At 38.2% G+C, this 21,001-nt stretch overlaps 1 protein-coding gene across 4 annotated transcripts in view; it reads right to left on the bottom strand.

Moving 5' to 3' along the window:
* Positions 1-21,001, bottom strand: part of EML4 (EMAP like 4) — a 1,975,061-nt gene that overhangs the window by 622,148 nt on the left and 1,331,912 nt on the right. For all 4 annotated transcript variants that reach the window (XM_044060268.1, XM_044060269.1, XM_044060261.1 and 1 more), the window contains 2 exons: positions 8,705-8,730; positions 8,285-8,317 (listed from right to left, as the gene is read on the bottom strand). In XM_044060268.1, coding sequence (XP_043916203.1) covers positions 8,285-8,317; positions 8,705-8,730 — 59 coding nt within the window. The remainder of the gene's footprint in view (positions 1-8,284; positions 8,318-8,704; positions 8,731-21,001) is intronic.

Here is a 21,001-nt window from a genome sequence, read left to right as displayed (position 1 = left end):
AAAACCTTGAAGATGCTGACCTACAAGCAGACCACTCACTACAAGTGGAAACAGCAAGTAAGAATACCCAGGCCACCATCACATTATAAAATGAGGGGCCAGGCCTGAGTGCTTTAACTAAAGTCTACTAATCACTTAACTTTTTTAAGTGTCTGCCTTACACTAAATGTTCCTCATATATTAACCTTCCAAATGTTTTTTCTGACCATGCTCTTTTCTCTGACTCCATGTTTGTGATGTAGCAAGCAGGTATTATGGCTCTGAGTTGCAAATAAAAGCAACAATGACTATTGGACAATTTGTAGGTTTAGGTTTTATTTCTTCTTTGAATGTAAACATTTTTTTCTAGGTTAACTACAAAGAAGAGATTTGGGTAGCAAGGACAGTGAGAAATAACTGGGTACAGTTGTGGCAAGCATGCATTTAGCCCAAAGCCAAGGGGCAACAGTGTAGTCTGATATGTAGAGGATTGCTTGGGTGATCAAAACTCAGAAGTAATGCAAGGTAGAGTGGTATAGGAGAAACAATACCCCCTTTACTAGAACCAAATGTGGAACTCTATAACCAAGACAATCACTTTTATTCAGAAGTGACAAATTAATAAAAAGAAATAACTGAAACAGTAGCTGACTACATATGCGGAGTGGTTCTGAGATGTTTAGCAATGAAAGGTCAAGAAATAATGTGAAAATAACACTAGCATGTTATGAGGAGGCCACTCACTTTGCCACTTTAAGTAAACAATGTGATCCTTCATAAACTGCATTGTAGTGAGGAGTCATTGTTGTCTTAATGCCTGGCCGCTACAATTCAAAAGGCTCAGACTACAAGTCATACCATGAAAGTAAAGTGTATTCATCTAAGCTAGTAAAAGCTGGCTACACCTTTACTCTGTGTACAGATGAAGTCAGTAACACATCTAAACCCTACTTTGTGCAAGTACCTTTGTCATTCTCCTCATTCTTAAAATAAATAATTTCAACAAGGCAAAACGACACTGTCTGCTGAGTAAGGAAAGACTCGTTTCTCGCAAGGTCAAACCACAGTTGTGAAAAAGTGGCATTTCAGAAAAGCTATTAAGCATTCAAGATTTATTCTTTTGTTTCTGACCTTCCCACTGCAGTGTTTTAGCCTCCTGGCACCAAGCAAGTTTGGTGCAAGCTCAGGGAGTGCAAACTATTCCATAGAAAATGTGTACATTGCTCATGTTGCTATGAATCATGGAATACATGTAGCAATATTCGCTAAAGTTCAGTGTTTTGTGATGCAATACATACCTTGTAGCATGCCATCCATACACCATGATGAAACATGCCTTGGGACATATGCAGACAGTTTTCTTACTTGTTCTTCTATATCTTTATGCAGTTAAGAAACTGCAGTTTACAACTTCTTATGTTATATTTTTAAAACAAAGGAATTGCTATCTATACCTACACTTCTCTAATAAAACTGGGACAAACATAACTAAAATAGACCTCCCAAAATGTTATCTTTTTTTTTTGCAAGGATGCAGGGTTGATGTTCATCATATTGATCACTGCTGCAGTAGCCTTAGATAAATGGGTTGTATCCTGCCAAGATATAACAGCCAGCCAGCTTCCAAACCTTCAGGGCACCTTCCATGTATCCAACCTGTCAGGGAGCTCAAGATGAGGTGTCTGTGAAGCTCTGCAGAGCTTTACTGCCACTGAAGAATATGCTCTTCCGAGGCTTTTGAAGCTCAATGAACAGCTTACTCTTTCCTTTGCTGGCAGACAAGTTCCCTTTGGGGGAAAAACTTCTGTTTGCTTTATTTTGTCGATCTTTTATTACTTTCCTCTTCAGGAAATTTATTTTAAATCTAGAACTGTTGCATTTTAATGGAATGTCTCGAAACAGTAGCTGACTTTTAAACAAAGTGGTGAAGTAACTGAAAACATTTTTTTTCCTGAGAAGAAATTGTCTTTATTCTATTTTTATGCAGCTGGCATGGTGTTTTAAAGTGCTTTTACTGTGTTTTTCTGTCAAAAAAGTAACTGTTGTGGACTGGTAGTGCTTACTGGTATTTGCTGGTTGTCTTCCCTGGGAGAACAGGCACCACTTTCGGGATGACCATAGAATACACTACTGGTCCCAAGTTCGGTCCTTATTCCAGCTACAAAAAGGAAAAAATAGGCAAATAGTTTTTCCCACCACAGCAGGCTAGCAATTTGCCTAAGCTGCAGGTTGATGACTCTGCTGTGCCATTTGTTATACCTCAGACCACTCACCTTTTACCCCAGATCCCTGTAATGTAGCACCTACAGCCAATATGGACCAGGAGTTAGCCATGTTCTCTTCGGCTGTTGGGGTGCTCTATGTGAGACAGCCACTCTTGTAGGATAATTAGCATAGCCACTCCTCTGGAATGCCTCATTAGCACATAGCTTAACCATGGAGAAAGCTTGCATTGTGATCCTACACACAGTGCCTGATCACTGTGCTGGGCCAATCTCTGAATCAGAATGGTCTGCGGCTAGCAGTAGCAGCCCCTTTTAGGGCTTACCTCTCCGAGTAACCCAAACACATCCACATATGTTTTGCTACCTTGTACTTTGAATTTTACATTATGCAAATGTTGCTGTTTCTCAAATGCTGGCAACCATTCTAACCTGAATTTAACCTAAAGTACAAATGATAATACCACCAAACTACACCATATATTCCTATAAAACATGCAAGAAAAGACACCTGGATACCAGCTCTAGGGACATGCAGGCATGACAATTACAAACATATTTATTACAGTCAGCATTAGTAAAACATGTATATTTTGCTACATCTAAAGTGAGAGAAAATTCCATCATTTTCTTAGGAAAAAAATATTATGTTAGTTTTGATTTAATTAAAACAAACTAGTAATACATGTAGAGTTTATCAGCACGAAAATAAACATCAAATATATATTGCCTGTTGTGAAACAAATGACAAACAACAAACAGCTCTGTCTGCCCACTAGTAGTACCCATTAAATATAGATTGCCTGTTGTGAAACAAATGACAAACAACAAACAGCTCTGTCTGCCCACTAGTAGTACCTAGCAACACATGATCATAAATGAAGCCTCTTCAAATTTTCTAGCAATTTCTAAGAGAAATATGTCATAACTCACAGTCACAAAATGCAACCAGCTGGTAATTTCAGGTTTGAAGACACATGCATAACTTTATCATTATGTAATGTGAGCTTAAATTTCGGAAAAACTAGTGGCAAAAAACTTTCCTAATCTGGTGGACTATGTAAGATTTGATTTAACAACAACTCAATTAAGAAATATACTGGATATGTGCTAAATTTCTTACCCCGAAGAAAAGTCATAGACCTACTGCGAATGGAAACAGAATACAATGCAATATTGCTTGCAGTAGCAGGGTTGCCTGCACCACAGGGAACTTCACTACTTCTAGGGTTTTCAGATTTTATGTGATGCCCATCACTGGTAGCTGAACAACACATCAAAATGGAAGACAGACTGGTATGATCACAATCATTACACCATCTACCCACTGCAACCTCCCACATGCAATTGATGTAGTTTTTGTGACTTGTATGTTTCTAGGGATGTGGGGTCATCTGCATGTGTACACTATGCACAGACTACTATGGCTATACAATGTGGTAAAATGAGCACAAGGTCTTTCCCCACTGTACACCAACTTCACTGAATGGAGTATTGCTTTGGTCAGCCATTCTATGGAGTACCAAACTTACTTCATGGTACACTGTGTTATAATTAGCACCCTGTCCTTCCCGTGAGCTAAATCTAGAAGGCTGAGCCTACATATATCTATTGTAGGGATGCTAAGAAATTATAACAATAATAATGAGGCAATCTGAAATCCAAAACAAGGATTGTATCTTATTGCATTTCTAAAATAACACAGACACTACTTTCAACTTCTTTCAAAGACAAACTGCACAGAATGAAACCTTTCTTTAAGGGTACTCTATTCAGACTGTGAAGATGTCGCATACACTGTTCACAAAAAGACTGTGATAATGATTTGTTTCCTTATAGATCCAACCCCAGCACACACACACACACACACACACACACACACACACACACACACACACACACACACACACACACACACACACACACCCTGTGGCTAGTCACTTTCTTTCAAACTCTGAAAGACTGACTTTCTGTATACACCTCTGATGTTTTTCATTTGTTATCAAAGTGAAATAAACCATATCAGTGATCATTTAGCTGTGATCAAGAACTCTCCATTTATTTCATACACACACCATGCCTCCAAACTTCTCATCCAAGAAATAACCATGTTCTAGAGTCTAGACAGTGTACAGCTCCTGTTTCACGAAGGTCATGTGGTACTCTGTCAGAAGCAGTATTTGCTGTTCACTACTGGCACTTCCACCCCCACCTGAAATAAACATGCACAAAATTATAGGCTGATCACAGATATTTAATGTAGGCAAGTTGTAATGACATCTGCAAGGCAGAACTGTCTCTGAAGATCGTAGCATTTGTTTACTGTGGCAGTGTATAGTCAAATTAATATATACTGTTTAGTAAGCAATGAAATCTGTTGTAATGAACATCTGACTCACACAGTAAGAGCCCAAACAACTCATTACTATGGCCCGTTAGTAAGTGAGAGAAGGGAAATGGGATGGCATGTTAATTAGCAAGCTGTCTCACTACCAAGTGGGAATTCCTTTCATTTTAGTAATTTAGAGTTATTATTTTCTTAGTACTCTAACTGCGGTGGTGGTTCTGCGGTAGCGTTGTCGCCTCACAGTTAGACGTTGCCCATTCAATTCTCAGTTAGAGCGTCTTCTGTGTGGCGACATGCGTGTTCCTTCGTTGAAGGTTGTGCGTTAGGCTCGGCAAGCCAGCACGTAAAAATCTACTGCCAATCATTAGCGGACCGGAGTTCTGCTGTGGTGACCCTAACCGGGAAAAGCCGAAGGACACAACAAAAACATTTTCTTAGTACTCTAAATGTACTAATAAACTTAAACACTGACAACAAAAATAATTCAAAATCACTAGATGATGTAAATCAGAAATTATGAGCACATGAGATAAGGTTAGAACGTTCTATGTTTTGGCCTAGTTAATTATATTACTTAACCTAAGGGGTAGAATATTTAAGCAGCAGGGTGCAGGGGGGCACGTTTCCCTCTAAAAAACATAGAAATTTATCATATTAGCCTTTTGCTACATAATTACAATGTTATGCTGATTACAGCTTTCATTTTAACTTGTGTGCATTTTTTTAACTGTCAGTGGTATTTGGTTTGCGGGAGTTGTTATGGTTCATCTGTCAACAACATACATATTTGTTTCCTGCCCTCAACAGTAAATGCTACAGCAAGGAGCCTGGCCATGGTATATTCAATATTTTCTAGCAGTTTTTCAGATTTTCTTTCCATAACATTTATCTGTTAATTGTTTGCTGACTGGCTACATCCTACTACCCAAAGTAGGCGAATGTAAATATTTCCAAGAGCATACACTTGCAGAATTGCAGTAATAGAACAGATCCGTTAATGCCACCTTTCTGTTCTTGATCCACATGGAATATCTTTACCAAAAGTGAATAAACATAGTTGGTAATAACTCCAGATCAAATGTTTTCACCACAAATATTCAAACATCAATAATGTAGCTCTCGACCAATTGAGACTAGTTTACAAATACAAACTTCTTGTGCAATCAGGGAAAGCTCCTGCATTGTAAATGTTAATGCCCAGAATACTGCCCTGCCTAGCATTATTTGGAATGGACTCTGCTTAGAGCACTCACGCTCTTTAGGTAACTGTTAACAGGATATGCAAATTCACATCCTTCAGTGGCCCAAAGATACACCACTGGTATGCAGTGCATAAAGTCAGCTGGTTACCAGTAACTGCCAGTGCAATGCTACTTTTAAACTATTTCCTCAACAATCTACTAAACCACTTGCCCTGTCCACTACTAGGCAGCACGGTTCCATCTTAAAGAACCTGCCTATCTCATTCACTCTGCTGATAACGCAGCCTCCGTGGTCAGGTGGTCAGGACCAACTTTACAAAAGTAACAAAAGTAAAAGCATTTTCAAAGGAAGTTCCTGAAGCCTGGAATTATCTGCAAAAAAATATCAGAAATCTGAAGGAAATGTTATATTTTCCAACAAAAATATCATTCAGCTACATCAATAACAGGCAGACACTCACCGCTGGTGGTGCTACTTCAACATCCACTGCATCAGCCCCCCCCCCAATCAATAGATATCAAACAAGCCCTACAAATATGACTCTCCAGGGGTGACAGATGGCCTGTCAGGTTTGTTCATACTCAGCTATCATCAGTGAGCCAAACTGAGTTCAGCAGGAGGCAATGGTAGTACACCCTAACCCTGACTTCAACACTGGAGGCAATCTCCGGGGACTTCAGTCTTTTCCATCTAAGACAGTCAGCTGGCTGTGCGGGACAACTGCAGACCATCCCCTTAATCTGACTTCCAACATATACTGGTGGGATCATGCTACTTTAGTCCCTTTTACAACCATCCAAAGATCACAAGATGAAGACCGTTCACTTGCTAAAAGAAGGATTCTTTGAAGGCCATTGTTAAAATGCTAGGCTTAGAAACAGGCAGAGATTTTGCAAAGAACTGCTCCTTCTCTCCTTTATTCTGGTCTACCACAATCCTTCCTTAGACTACAGGAAGGACTTTCCAGCAGATCTCCGCACCAGTTCTCCTCCAGTACTACTATCCTGCAATTGCTGAAATACACAATAAGCTTCTCATCATGTAACTTACAAATGTAAAGTGTGAAACACTACCATACACAGCAACGTCAACATCACGGTTCAGCACCATGCAAAAGAGGCAGCCACTGTGTGTGTATTAATTCATAACCTGACAGTAGGCACATGCAGAAGATTCATGCAATCTGCCCATGAGCAGCAAGAAAGAAAGAATCGTAGAGTACGGCCTGGGTGCAAGGGTGCACCTTTCCAAGTGGGACACCTTGTGTTACTCAAACAAATTATATGACAGGACTCCAGGGACAGGCATTCCGGTTGTTACCCACTGTACAGAACCCAATAGAGGAAGATCCTGAATGTAGTTAATCTTAAATTCACATAGAATACTTTTAAATTGTGTTTTAAACAAAAATACATTTCTAAATGATAAACATAAATCAGACAAGAATAAGTGTACTAATGCAAGCATTTTTAACAGGTACCACACTAAACATCAAGTTAAGAACATAGCTAAAAAAACATGTTTCAGTTCTATGCTTAAACTAGCAAAGCAATCTGGCTCCTTAAATGAAAAATGTGGTCATATCAGTCATTTCACTCTGAAGACTGAAGCTTCTAACTTTTAGCCCCCACCAAACATGCTTGCTCTAAATCTGTTATCAGCAGGTTTCAATACATTTCCCTTGCTGCTTTCTTTAGTAGGTAAGTTATTCCTGTTAACAACATCCCCTGCAGTAAATAAATTGATGGAGGTCAACAGGTAAACAATGAAAAGTGGGATAAAAAGGGATTAAGAAAAACAGGGAGATAAAGCACATCTCAGCTAATGAATTCCATGACACTAGTGAATTCCTGTAAGTCTTGTAAGAAAGAAGAAATAAGCAGATTTTTTAACATGGCATTCCATGCTTCTGAATAAAGCATGATGCAGTACAATTTCTTTTTCTGTCAGTTTTTTTTTTACTGTGAACCGTGTGGATTTGTTAGAGAAAATGGAAGACGAAAATAAATAATGAACATATTTTGCATGTGTGTGAGTTTTTCTGTGTATATATGTTTGTCTGTGTGCAAGTGTGTGTATTTTATGTGCACGCATATACAGATACACATATGAAAACTCATATGCTACTGCTTGCCTAAAGGGCATATAAATACAGAATACATACCTTGTTTTCATTTTGCTACAATGCTGTGACTTAACGTTTGGTCATACCACTAATTACACATCAAAAATTGCCCTGTTCTAGTAGTATTACAGTTTCACTATCCAAATGACTGAAATGGAGCACAGAGTTATCGCCTTAAAATATTGCTCTGAAATAGTGCAGTTTCAAGATTAGGTCCTGCAAAAATGGATTATCATGCAGCTTTTTCCCCAGATTGTGCCAGCAATCTACACCTTTTGTATGAAAGATGGCAGTTACATTACAACTGCAATATTTAATGCCCTACGAGACCAAAGAAGGTCAGATAAAGAATTAAGAAATGGCAATTAAGTATGGAGAGCTGTCAATAGACTTGTAAAATAAGCTTACCTTGGCTGTTTTTTTCTCGATTTGGCCCTTTTGCTGGTTATAAGAAAGAAATTAAATGATTTATAATCAAAACTACTTTCTGAAATGTTAGTCTCTTTAAAATAACAATAATAAGCTGTAACTTTCTGAAATAAATCACTATTTTACAAATGCAATGATGAAATCACATAACTATATTGAGTGTACCAGACAATACAAGAACACTTTGTCCTTAAAAAAATCAAAACATATATATATATATATATATATATATATATATATATACATACAATAAAAAGACATAAAAATGTTTAAAAACATTTAAAAAAGTGTGAATTGAAAAAATATCAAGCAAAGAAGTCTACAGCTGTGGAAAGACTGAATCCATGTTAGCAAAGCAATTATTGTCCAAAAAATAACCAAATGCTCAGTTTTAATTACCTGGGCTGTTGACAGGTTCTTTATGCCTGGGAGAAAAAGAAATTAATTCTATAATTTAATCATACTAGACTGAGTACAACAACAAATTCTCACACATTATTACACAGTAACAGGAATTCAAGCTTAATCAAGCATCCTTCTCCTAAAAGTACAGTTATAAAAACACCTTTCTGCAAACAAGATTTTGCTTAAACAGAACAGCATATCACACATACCACAAAAATGTTACAGAGTACATCACCCTGAACTGCAGGTATCCCCATAGAGACTTTGAAGGCATCCATATACTTATGCACTTCATGCAGACTGATAGTTTAGCTTTATTAACAAAAGATTCAGTGCAAAACATTCATGTATATATTTGTTGTGAGGAAAAGCTTGACTGAAGATACAGTTAAGAAAATGCAAAGGTTCCTCTGTTTTGTACCACAGCAAAATATCTTAATTCTTGTCTTACTTGAACCAAAATTCTGATATATACACATGTCCAAAACACTGAATGTAAAATATATGCATTAACAAATAAAAACAGTACTTATTAAAGGATATGTATCATATAAGTCTTGGTGAACAATGGTGCTATAAATCCCAGATTATAGTGAACTACAGAACAGTTTCCTACTGCTTATGATTTAAAAGTACACTAAAGAGTTAATTTATTCTGCTATACTAAAGAGTATTTTCAAGAAGGCATCCACTAAAAGCTAACATGTAAATTAATCAGTAAAAACTGCAAGAAAGACCCAGCCAAACAAGAATCTCCACTATGTAATGCCTTAAACTCCTGCAGTGGAGGCCCATGGGATATATGCAAATGACCCCTTAAGCTCATCCCAGTGCTTCAGCTACACAGCTTGAAATGTAGCTGTTATTTTTAGAAGTATTAAACAGTTTTACACACAGTGAACAATTCTGTGCACTCTACCATATTTCACTTCTGATATGCATTGTACAACTGTCCACCTAACTAACTCGGGCATTCTTATTATAAATAACTCCACAATATTTGGCCAAAAAATGGTATACAATCCATTTATCAAAATACAAGTTAAGCACTTTTGTCCAACCCCATGATTTCCTGAGTTCCTGAATACCGTGGAGTTATTTGGTTACTTGTCTTTTGTCTGCATGGATAGCACACCAGGTTTGATTCTTATAAAAACTGATTTGCCACATTCACTAAAATAACAATGTGGTCTGTAGTAATCTGCAGCAAATTTGCAACACATTGTAATTTACTACACATTTACTCATGTGTCAAACCCTTTAAACTGTCATTTCTGCACTAAGTACATGCTCAACTCATCTACTTCAGATTGTTTGCATTTTAAGGCTGAATGCTTCACTCTGAAAAGCCATTGACATGCAATTTTTGGTATCATCAGCCACAACAGTTGATATTAAACAATTCAAGGTTTTGTGATTCAACAAGGTTTCAACTTGAAATACAGAAATTAATCTTTTATAATCCAGCATTTATGCTTTAGTGAAAAACTGTAAGAACTTATGCAAAGGTTATGAAGCAGTGAAACTCTGAAAATGCTTGTGGCCTTCTATGTTTCATTGCAAACTGCCATGTCTTCTGTCAGGCCTTTAGTTGTAAGATGTGTATTTTTTTGTTATGCAGATGTAGGAGAATTAGACGTGAAGGCCCAGATATGGACAGTGGTGCTCAGTGCTCTGATAGTCATGCCAAATGATTAACACAACAGAAGGCATTTTACAGGTCAGGTCAATGGCATAAATGAGAAATACGAGGACTGTACTGTAACCCCCAGGTCTCACCAAACATGTCTTTTTGGTTGGCTTCTAACAAACCATTTCACCGTAGCACAGGGAACAAGTGTGAATAACAAGCTAACCATGCAGTGGGCACCACCACCAGCAGAGACGAGTCATTTGTTACTCCTCCTCCTGAACCTGGCCTTTGGTCTGCAATCCCCAGCATGGTTACTGTATCAGCACCTAATGTAAAGCAAAGCCCAGCTCTCTCTTGGGATCAGGCAACTGTATAGAGCTGTGGGAGCACCACTGAGGCAACTAAAACTTAGTAAAATGCAATGAGGTGTACCTGATTTTAGTTTGGTTTCTAATACCCCCCAAGGTCGATGCTAACATTTTACAATGCTTCAAAAACCTAAGAACACTCAAGCATATTCTAGCATCTTGCATTATCTGTATGAAGTCTGTGTTAAAAGACAGCAACAATCTGCCTTGTAAACCACAGGCATATTGCTACTTAAAAAGGCATGATGGGTTAGAGCACTGAATATACACTATGGTGCTACATTAACATTGCACCAAGAAATAACACAACTGTCTTTTTTAGGCTATGCTTTTCTTAAGTGTAATATTATTCCAAACCATATACAGTTTAATAAAATGGTACAGTTTATCAATGTTAACATGATGCAGGACTAAAATTTAAAAAAGCCTTTTCCTCAGCTACAAGATGATAGCATGACGGTGCAGTAAAGTGCTTTAACCACTGCATAAAACACAACAAAAATGTCAGTTTCTCATTTACAATACAGTTTGATTGTACACTGCAACAACACTAGAATATTAGGGACCCAAAGTCTGTAAAACAAGGTTATATAAATAGTGAAAATACACTATCAGTTGTATGATGTGAGCTTCAGTACTTTGCATAAATAAGCAGCACAGCACAGCAGAGAGAACAAAATTAAAAATCAGAAAGCTGAATCCTGAAGAACTAACATATTAAAGGAGGCCCAACTCTCAGTGTCAATGTCCCAGTCATAATGTTTGGTGCAGGTGTAAACAGAAGATGATTATGTAAGCCAGTTCCACTGCTGTACAGAGGTAAATCCCTGACTACAGTCCAGCAAACCCAGGTTTGTTTAGCAGCCCAAGAGCTGAAGTTGTTACTGAAGAAACGAGGAGCAGCGATAAGGCAATACCATTTCACATGTCTTGGGGGGGGGTGCATGTGTCAAGAGCACCATTCTAATGGCAGAATCCCTGAGTCACAAGGAAATGTGCATCTATTTATTTATTTATTTGCATTTAGTTACCAGAAAAGTCCAAATGGGTCATGCAAGACATCTTTTCAGTGGAGGTCAGGAAGACAAGTTCCAGAAACATATTTAGAATATTATTTATCAGGGCCTTCCGAAAGGGTTACTTCACTCAAGATAGCAATGGCCTTTTTACTTAGTTTCTCAAGCACTTCATTGAGAGGTTTGTTGTTTATAAGCTTGGTGTTTAGCTCCAGTACTTGGATATTATTTCTTAGTTTGTTTTTACAATGAATTCTTCCCTGAATTCTTCCCACCATGTCTTCCCCAGAGCTTTTTTTCTACTGCTGGTGAAGACAGTAATGTGGAGAGACCTGGAGAAGGTAGCAGCATTGATTTAGCCACAGTTATGGGTGTACATACTCAACTTGTCAAAACGTAATATCAAATTACTAACACAATGCAGCTACAATTAAAACCGAGGCTTATGGTAAAATCAGGTCCAATATAGCCTTGAATAAAGAGAATGACGCAGGGGCGCTTTGGCACACTCATTTTGTGCGAGGAAGACAGGACAAGGTCATGGTCAGAGACAAGGCTAATTGCTTCTGGAGAAGATACAGTCTTTTTTGGACATTTGTTTGAAAAGTTAGTATAACAGCAAGCCAAGATGTGACTGAAAGTTCTTCACTTGATCCAAGTACTGTTATTTTAGAAATTAGTGGCTTAGACTTTTTGAAAAAGGTTTCACATTTGTATCGGCGAGACATATGGACATTGTAGAAACTTTAACTGAACTTCACCTGTTAATTAGGAAGTTTAATTTGAGTTTATCATTTGACACAGTGGATAACACAGATGTTGCTAGACCACAGATCTTTACTAGGAAATGTTTATGCAATCCCTCACTGCACCCAACCTTAAATCTGCATGAGAAGGTGTGTGAAGCAGACAAAAGGAAGGTTATTGCTTCAGAACCAGCCTACCACTAGTACAATTTGTCATAGGATGACAAGGAATTAGTAAATGTATTAATATTGGACAACATTATATGTTTCATGAAACTGACAATGGAGGAGGACTGGTTATTATGGATACTACCTACCATGTCAGCAATGTGTAGCATGACTAACTGATATGCTAAAATGCCATCTGGATTACAAAACTATTGATTTATATTTACATTATCTGTTGCTACAACAAATTATTTTACCATGTATTTACAAATATATAAAAGTGGAGAATGATGTACTGCCTGCCAAACTGGTATACCAAAAATGTGTAAGGACCTTTATAAACATACCATTTTATCCGTAGCAGTGGGTGGTTCAAAAACCAATCATTCGCAAATTATTTTTAACAAAATGTTACAATTTTCAGAAGTGAAACATTCATGGCATTTTTTTATGTAGCTTGAATCAGAAGTTTTACAAAGATGAATTGCTGTTGATCACTACTGAAGTGATAGACTTAATCCTCTGTGATCCCATATCACACATGTTTGGAATGGTTTTCAGCTACACTTTATGAATTGTAGGATGTAGATATTAGACTTTATGGAAATTGTGTTTCACAAATACTATATGTTTTTCAATAAGAATGTTTTTCATCAAGGAAATTATAAAAACATTTATTGGTGTCTTTTTTCCTATTTTGAAGGCTTAAGTAGTAAACTGGGAGATAAGCCTTGTTTTGTTTTTAAATATACTTCTAATATTAAAGAAAGGCTGGGGAAAACTAGTGGCAAAGACATACACAAACAATGCAATGGCAAAAGAGGGACCTATAGTCAATGTCATTTCATTAATAAAGCACAAGAATCATGGGAAACCAACAGTTTTAGAAGTCGAAGACAAATGCTATAGCTGAGAAAGCAAAGGTGTGATATACTTAGTTAAGTGCGTCACATGTCCTGTATTTTACATAGGTAAAACTGAGATATCTACACATGAGGATACAAGAACACTGTTATATCATTAATGAAAGGGATGAGAATAATGCTTTGCAGACACTCACAGGTATGTGTAGATTTTAAAAAGTTTAAGCTTTGGGTAGTAGAAGGTGGGAAGTATATATTGAATATAGGGAGCTACTATTTCAGCTAAGGTTGACTACTTATCCCCCTGGCTTAAATGATTTCACTGACACTCAGATCCATGCTGTAACACTTTAACTTAATTTTATTTTATGAAAAAAAGACTTTAATTTTCAATGTTTTTATAAATACTAGATGTTATTATTTGCATTGTTATACGCGTGTTTTAGTATTTAGACCACAGGACCTTACTTATGATGTCATTGTAGGTTTACACAGTTTTCAAACTGAAAAGCTGAAAAGATTCAATGCTTTTTAATTCCCTAAAAATTTTGTTTTTACTGTTTTAATATTACATGTTAATATTAATGTGTAATATTAGCATAGTTTTAATATTACATGTTAATATTTGTTTTACTACAAAACATGTTTTAGTCATTAAAACTACAGGACCTGAATAATGATTTCACTATAGGTACAGGATGTGTCATGTGATTGCACTAACTGCATTTAAACAGAGTTTATTGTTTGAAACATTTGTTCTGATGAAGTCCTGTTTGTAGAATGATGACAGTGCTTAACATTTGTACAATATTAAAGTGCGCCATGGTGGTCACTTTCCCCCCAAGCATTTTGTTGACAGGTTCACTGCTTTTAAGCTTTGTGTTTTAGTTCTGATATTTAGACTTTTGACCCAGTTCCATTCTTCAATCTGATGTAGTGCCCACCCAACTTTAAGACTTAAGGTAAGGACAAAACAAAAAAAAAAAGATAAACAGGTGGCAAGCATCTTGCCTTGACAGCAAATACAGTACTGGCATTCATTTCTGAATGTTGCTACTGCACTTTTGATCAACGGATATCTGATGATCACACTCCCCAACACCATGTGCCTCGGCTGGTCACAACCTCTTTGCTCCACCCTAGCTACATACAGCTCTGTATCAAACATGGATGACCTTCCCTCCCTAACAGATAAGAAGGTCCTTTCTTAAGGGAAGATGGAAAAAATGAGCAGACTATCTGCAAGACGAAAGAAAGTACACTTGTGTCTACTTAACATAACTGCAAATGTTAGTGTCTTCTCTGTTGCACTAATGACAACATGGGATATATTTGTTGTGGTAGCCCTTGTCTGGCCTGAATAACAGAGACTTCATCCCCTTCTCTTGGGAGAGTGGATGCCCTGGGCCTAAAATCAGGATGACAGGGTATAAGGGTCATCAGCCAGCACCATGTTATCAGGTCTTTCTTGCCCCAAGAAAGGAACTCTGCACTTTGAGTCTCAGGCCAGGAGCACAAGGTACTCAAACTGTCCCCAGTGACTCATTGAATAGGGGACACTGAAAACCTGAGCAACAGAGAAACGGGGGGTCCTGAAGAAGAAATTAAAGGTTTGGCAGTCTATTCCAACCATTTAAGACAACAGAGGAGAAGGAGGGTGGGAAATAATATTACAACAGTGAAGACACTCAAGTATCTAAGTTTATGGCAAGTATATATAACTGTACTACGTTTATCATGTCTCACCACTGGGTAATGACAGTTTGTGAAGAATCTCAAAATAAAAGCATTGTTGGAAACAGACTATGCTAATGTCAGAATGCCCTGCAAAAAAGCAGAGGCAAAACCAACCCTAGTCTTGGAGAAAACAGGCAAATTCCAGTGTTTGGTAAAAGCATGAGTAGAAGACCAGCTATTGGCTTCCATGGTCTTCACGGTGGGAACTCCAGTATGGAAGGCTGCAATGCAGCAGTAACTCTGGTAAAATATGCACTGATGTAGTCTGGGACCCGTTTACCACAGTGGCTGCAGCAAAAGAAAATAAAGCTATAAAGCCATTTGGAAATGGTTTGTTTGCTTGTAAGCTTCCTTATTCTTGTTAACAAAGGCCACAAAAAGTTGGTTCGTTTTTCTAATGTTTGTGGTTTTGCTAAGATAACATCTGAGCTGTCTGTGAATATCTAAGGAATGAAGAACATGCTCTCCTCTGTTTTAAGGATTTGGAAAAAAAATGCAGAAAGGTGTACAGACAGATTCAGAGATACCTTAGGCATAAAGCAGGAATTTGTTATGAAAGTGAAATTGTCAGTAAGGAAGATAAGAAGGACTTGGTGCACATTAGGGCTGGCAATACCAAGAACCTCCTAGCTGAGGTGATGGCCATGAGAAAGGAAGTTTTCCCATACAGAAAGTTGATATCAGCAGTAGCTATAGGCTCAAAATTTGGCAGTGTACGTTTTTTCAAAACAAAGATGAGGTTCCAGGAAGGTACTCACCTGGGAGGCCTGAGGTGAATGACACCCTTCAAAACCATTTCAAAAGGGGGTCAGAGAACAGAGGTAGCTACATAGGGAGGTTGGCAGAAATGGCTGAATCATGAATCTTAATAGAAGAATGATAAAGACCACAGTTAAATAATTCAGTCAAATAGGTTAACATCAGGAATAGTTTTGTATTAAGTGATAGTTGTCCTTTTGAGTGGTACCAAAACAGAAAACCTTTTCCACTGAATATGTAAGATTTCTGAGTACTCTGTTTTCTGGCCTCTTTCAAGAAAGCCAAGACATACATATCCAAAGAAATCCCTTGAGGAGAGACTGATAAATCATTCAGGCTGCCAACCTGAAAGTGCTCAAAGTGGGACGTATAATCGTTTCGCTGTTCTGGGTTAACAGGTTCACCCCCCGAGATAGCTGCCACAGTTCCTGGTAGCTCAGTCCGTGGAGCAGAGGACGTCAATGCTGTCTTGTTTAAAGAGGTGCACTTAGGCTCGCTCTTGGCCCTTCCTCCTTGATCTTCAGTAACACCTCTGGGATTAGAGGAATGGGAGCAAAGTCACACAGAAACACATGTGTACACTGAAAGGTGAAGGCATCTGTCCTCCAGGACTTGGTGTCTAAGGCTCTTGTGCAAAATATTTTCCAACTGCTTGTTTAGATTTGTGGCAAAAAGGTCTATTTCTGTCATAATCCATTTCGGAATTATCTGTCCATTCATGCGGCTCTACCACTGACCTACTGAAGTGGTCAGCTAAGAGGTAGTTTTTCCCTGAGAGGTACTAGGCCATCAAGTCTAGACCCATAGACTGAACTGTGTCCCACATCTCTATGGCTAAACAACACACAGGGTCTTTGTTTGTTTACATGCTACGAGTTTTTATGGTTTCTATCAAATGTGCTTTAGACCAAATGAACCATAATATTGTTGCAGTTTGTAGGAGTTTACTCTCTTACATGCTTAATTTTCAGACTTTCAGGTGCTTCCCATGCGAGATCGTGGAACAGTGGGGTCTGGGAATTTGCCTTTTCCCCTGCTGTTGTGAAATCTCAGAGTTGGTATAAATAACTTGCAGGGGGCGTGGGGGCTGATGGGGTGTTTGCCCCATTGCAAAAAAATATTGTTTTTAATGTCTTTCTTCATGGTTCGACCTTTTTAGATTCAATCTAAAATAAAAATGCCCTTTTTGCTTATGCTACTGTATCAGTTTGCTCAGTGATGACACAGTCACGTAGATATTGTACACATACACACACACACACACACACACACACACACACACACACACACACACACACACTACTAAACGGGTATGTCATAATCCATTTATTGCAGACACAGTACAAATAATGTTAACATCACTGTGTGTGCACATCATTATCAAGCATTTACCAACAGTCTGCTAGTGCAACCATCTAGTTGCAATAACTCAGACCCGTTCACACTAGAAGAGCAAAATAAAGCTTCACATACTACACACTCTCACAAACTACACAAACAAGTCACACAGAAGCAACTACATACAAATAGTTCAAAAGCCAAGAAATTAACTTTATAAAAATGAGAACAAAAAAAATTAAACTAATGAAAAGCAATAAAAATTCATTAGAGCCATAACAGGAGATAATTAACTGCAACCAGAGAAACAGGAAAGGATTTCAATGGAAAATATGACTCGCATCTAGGAAATCAATGTTAAAAGTGACTAAACTGAAGCAGAATTCTACCAGTTCATTTCACAACTCTCATTATACTATAAGACAATACCACACAACTACTAATAATGAGGGAAAATACCTTCCACAGAACTACAGGCAAAAAAGTGAAGCCCCATTCCAACAGAAAAACTACACTATTACTGCCTCTGAAAAGAGTGGGAAAAGATCACACAAAAAAAAAAAAGAGAAAAATCAGCAGAAATATGTACCTGTATATGATAAATAAAATTTCTACTGCTGGATTAGGAAACTTGTTTTGAAACTTGCAACAAAGCTTGTTCCTTAAAGCCATAACAAAAACAATTAATTTCACACACAGTATATTCCCACAAAGCTATGTGAATCTGTTTCCTGTGGAACTTGGGCACTGTAGATGAAAAAGGTACAAATTTCTGTCTTGCAACCTATCTTGAAAGGTTCCCAACTCCCACAAATGCTTTCTGTACTCCTGCCATGTATGAGGCATAATGCTGTTACATACACTAATACATGCCCCAAGTGCCCTGTGCGCCATTTACATTTAGGTCACCCACTGCTGCACAGCTGTTCACCATAAGCACATTGTGTGCCATTCTAATCCAGGGTAGTGTACTGTTACACACCTTGCGCACAGCAACTACACACAGTGCTCACTGCATTCTGGTAAAGAGTACCATGTTGTGTTAATGTGCTTTGCACTCATTTCATTGTTTGGGGTGCACTGAAAATAAACTGACTAGCACTGCATTTGAACTTTTACTGTTGATATCAAACTGCATATCAACTGTTCAGTGAGTGTTTGTGTATAACAAGGCAGGACATTAAATCTTACCCTTATTTCTTGCTGTCAGGAAGATTGTTTCTAGCTTCATGTGTAATGAGTGAAGGCAGACTTGTGACCACAATAACCTTCAAGTATACATTCATTAAATTTTGTAGGGCAACAGATGACACTTATCCCACAGTTTATGTACAGAAAATGGGTTCTGTCATCTCTTCAACTGTGCCCTTATTCTAAACAGTGATGCAGCTGACACTTCAGGAAACACAGCATCACCAACATGGAAAATACCAGCTCTGACAAAGGAGAGTGTTAATGTTGACACCGTTACCTGCAGTCAGTTTTCTGCATCTCTTGTCCATATTTCAATGACCTAATCTGTTCAGTGCCATTTCCAATAACCTGAACACTCTTCTGTTGCAGTTCAGCCTCACCCACTTCATATTTCAATCTGTTAGACCCAACCTCAACAAGTCTTGCCACTCCTTCCTACTTCTCAGATTAACTAATAAACCTTCTCTGATCTCAGACATCATCATCTGTCCACCATCTTTTCAATAACCACTGCTGTACTAGTTTTTATATCCATCATCCATATGTAAACCAACAAACCTCATATTTTTCTGTAATAAATCATAGAATAACAATAACTAAATGAAATATACCTTATACTTAAAGGACTGGCAACCAATTCTGAATTTGTCTGCAGCAGAACTACTCACCTTTGTACTGACTAACCTGAAAAACTCCTCCTTCTCAGTAATCCAAAGACTGTACAAACCTAAAACTATCAACTGGTTAACCCATGAGCTTAATGCACTTCGACAACACAGACACAAAGCCTGGCATTCTTGGAAGGCACTTCCTACTACTATAAACAAACAGCTATGCAACCTTGCCAAGCAAGCTATACACTGTCATAAAGATCACCTGATGAAATCACACTAAATCTCACTAATAAGATCATCCAAAACCTTCTGGAAAGAGGTCAACTGTCTTAAAGGACAGAAAAGCCTTCCCTCCATGCATTTCACATCCTCTCAACCTTCTGCCTCTGATTTCCTTTCATTTCAGCAACTTTCCTGACTTCTACTCTAGACAATTCCAAACTGCATCTGCCACTCCCACATCTCCTCAGTACTTACTACCATTTGTTCTACTTCAGAAAGATCACAATCAAGGACATCCACCCTCTGACAGAACAGATTAAACCTGACAGTCCGGGTACAGACAACCTTCACCCATGGCTTATTTTGCAGTGTAAAGACAACATCACAACCTCAATGAAACACATCTATAACCTGTGTATTACACTTAATATTATGCCTAATAGCTGGAAAAAATGTCATTGTAAAATCTCTCCCTAAGAAACCCAGTTCCTCCAAGCCATCAGATTTGTGGCTCATTTCTATTCTGCCTGCCCCAGAAAAGATTCTGGAATAAATGCTTTACTCGCAACTCATTCACTACATCAACCAGTATCATTTTCTCTCTCAAAAGCCGCATGGCTTTAGGTCTGGTAACAGTACATTCACAGCTATATGAGCACAATGACCATTCTTCTTGGAATGGACAAAGGCCAAATTAACGGGGCCAAATTTATTGACCTCACCAGAGCCATTAATCTTGTCAATCAGTCAATTCTCCCTGGGCTTAGACTAAAATGGGTCCAGTGGGATCAGTGCCCTACTCTATTTAACAAATTTGAAATAAAATAAAATAAAATAAATACAACCATGCTGGAATGTGCTATATTCCACCTCTGATGTCAAAACTATGGGGATAACTCTGGATCCAGTGTGAAAGCTTTTGTCCCTGACTAAGCTTCACACGACTCAATTTTGATAAATTGGCCAGGTTTTGGAAGATGCTGGTCAGGGAGGGATAGAAGTTGAGTAACCAAAGATACCTCTCCAATCCCATGGCGAGAGCTCCAGCACAGTCCTGCCACAAAACCGCCATCGTAGGGAAAGTGCAGAAGCGTAGTTCCTATACTAATTATGCATGAGGCTTTAGGCTATTAGAGATGGGATCATGGATGTGCAGATATAAGCACCCAAGATGGCATAGTGTGGCAGACAATGAATTGTCTCCTCCAGCCAATAAAAGGGGTATTAGAGAAGTACTCAGAACTCAGCCAGCCCTAACTGAAGGATGGCTACACTCCTCTACACTTGCCTCCATCCCTCTTCTCTCTGAAGTCAGGAGGACAAATGAGCAGACAGAAGATGACAACTTCATGGTTACTACAAGGAAAAAATCAGATAAACAGCTGTTATATCAAAATGAGTGAGATGTTTCTAAACCATGCCTATCAACAGGTGTTAAGTATGTGTAACGTTTCTATACTGCAAGAGAAAATTAAAGTTGTTTCTCCTACTCATTTCCAAGCTTATACTCAGAGTATAAACACACAGACACACACACTCACACACAGACACACACACACACACACACACACACACACACACACACACACACACACACACACACACACACACACACACACACACACACACACAC

The sequence above is a fragment of the Protopterus annectens genome, chromosome 1.part0, assembly GCF_019279795.1.
Source record: "Protopterus annectens isolate FY-2018-M chromosome 1.part0, PAN1.0, whole genome shotgun sequence".
Lineage (NCBI taxonomy): Eukaryota > Metazoa > Chordata > Ceratodontiformes > Protopteridae > Protopterus > Protopterus annectens.
Note: the sequence above shows the minus strand (reverse complement) of the source record. Positions and strands in the feature narration are given on the sequence as shown.